This window comes from Neopelma chrysocephalum, unplaced genomic scaffold (genome assembly GCF_003984885.1).
Source record: "Neopelma chrysocephalum unplaced genomic scaffold, ASM398488v2 Primary Assembly neopelma1_96005, whole genome shotgun sequence".
Taxonomy (NCBI): Eukaryota; Metazoa; Chordata; class Aves; order Passeriformes; family Pipridae; genus Neopelma; species Neopelma chrysocephalum.
In genome coordinates this window covers 6218-7308 of record NW_020924656.1, presented here as the reverse complement: position 1 = coordinate 7308, position 1091 = coordinate 6218, and the positions used below count along the sequence as shown (strand labels likewise).

Genomic DNA, 1091 nt, shown 5'->3' with positions numbered 1-1091 from the left:
AAACTATCCTCGGGGGGGGGAGGGGGCTCTGCATCTTTCTACTCTGATATTTTCTTTCTTTTCCCTTCTACATTTTCTTAAATGTTATTTTTATGCTTTCATATCACTATAGATAGGAACCAAATTGGCTCCAAACCTGCTTTACATGGCAACCAAACTGTTCTAAACTACTACTAAACACTACATATATATATCTATAAACACTGGTTATTCACTGTCCTTTCACTCTAATCTGCCCAAGGCCTGGATTAAAAAGACCCTGGGTCACCCTCGCTGTCAGGGGGGTTGGGACAGGGGCTGGACACAGGGGAAGCTTCTGGCAGCTGCTCACAGAACCCACCCCTGGAGCCCCCCTGCTACCAAAACACGTCCATCCAGACCCAATACACTGCCCAGCATGGATCACCTGGAATGTGGGTCACCAGATCTGTGCCCAACATGGGTCCCTGTGGATCATCCAGTGGGAGTCCTCCAATTGCTGATGGAGTTGGAGCAGCGGCCAAAGCTGTTCCTGCAGTCGGGGCACTCAAGGGCTTCCCTTACTGGTGGGTCCGTTGGTGTCTGGTCAAGGTAGACCTGTCGGTGAAGCTCTTCCCACACTCCCCACACTTGTAGGGCCTCTCCCCAGTGTGGATGCGCTGGTGGGTGACGAGGTGGGAGTTCCGGTTGAAGCCCTTCCCGCAGTCGGTGCAGCAGAAGGGCCTCTCATCCGTGTGCGTCTGCTCATGCCTGAGGAGATCTGAGCTGGTCAGAAACCTCTTCCCACATTCCAAACACTTGTAGGGCCGTTCCCCGGTGTGGATGCGCTGGTGGATGTGGAGGGTGGAGCTGTAACTGAAGCTCTTCCCACATTCCCCACATGTGAAGGGCCGTTCCCCAGTGTGCATACCATGGTGTTGGAGGAGGGTGGAACTCTGGCTGAAGCTCTTCCCACATTCCCTACAGGTGTAGGGTCGTTCCCCGGCGTGGATGTGCTGGTGTTGGATCAGGTGGGAGCTGTCCCTGAAGGTCTTCCCACACTCCCCACACGTGTAGAGTCGTTCTCCAGTGTGGATGCGCTGGTGGGTGCAGAGGTTGGAGCTCTGGTTGAA

General features: G+C 54.2%; 1 protein-coding gene across 1 annotated transcript in view; it reads right to left on the bottom strand.

The window, feature by feature from the left end:
* Positions 1-498: 498 nt before the first annotated feature.
* LOC113981074 (zinc finger protein 502-like) overlaps positions 499-1091 on the bottom strand; it is a gene marked incomplete at its 5' end in the record, with an annotated part of 764 nt that continues 171 nt past the window's right edge. The window contains one exon of the mRNA XM_027708313.1: positions 499-1091. This exon is cut by the window's right edge and continues 171 nt beyond it. Within this exon, the coding sequence (XP_027564114.1) occupies positions 540-1091 (552 nt within the window).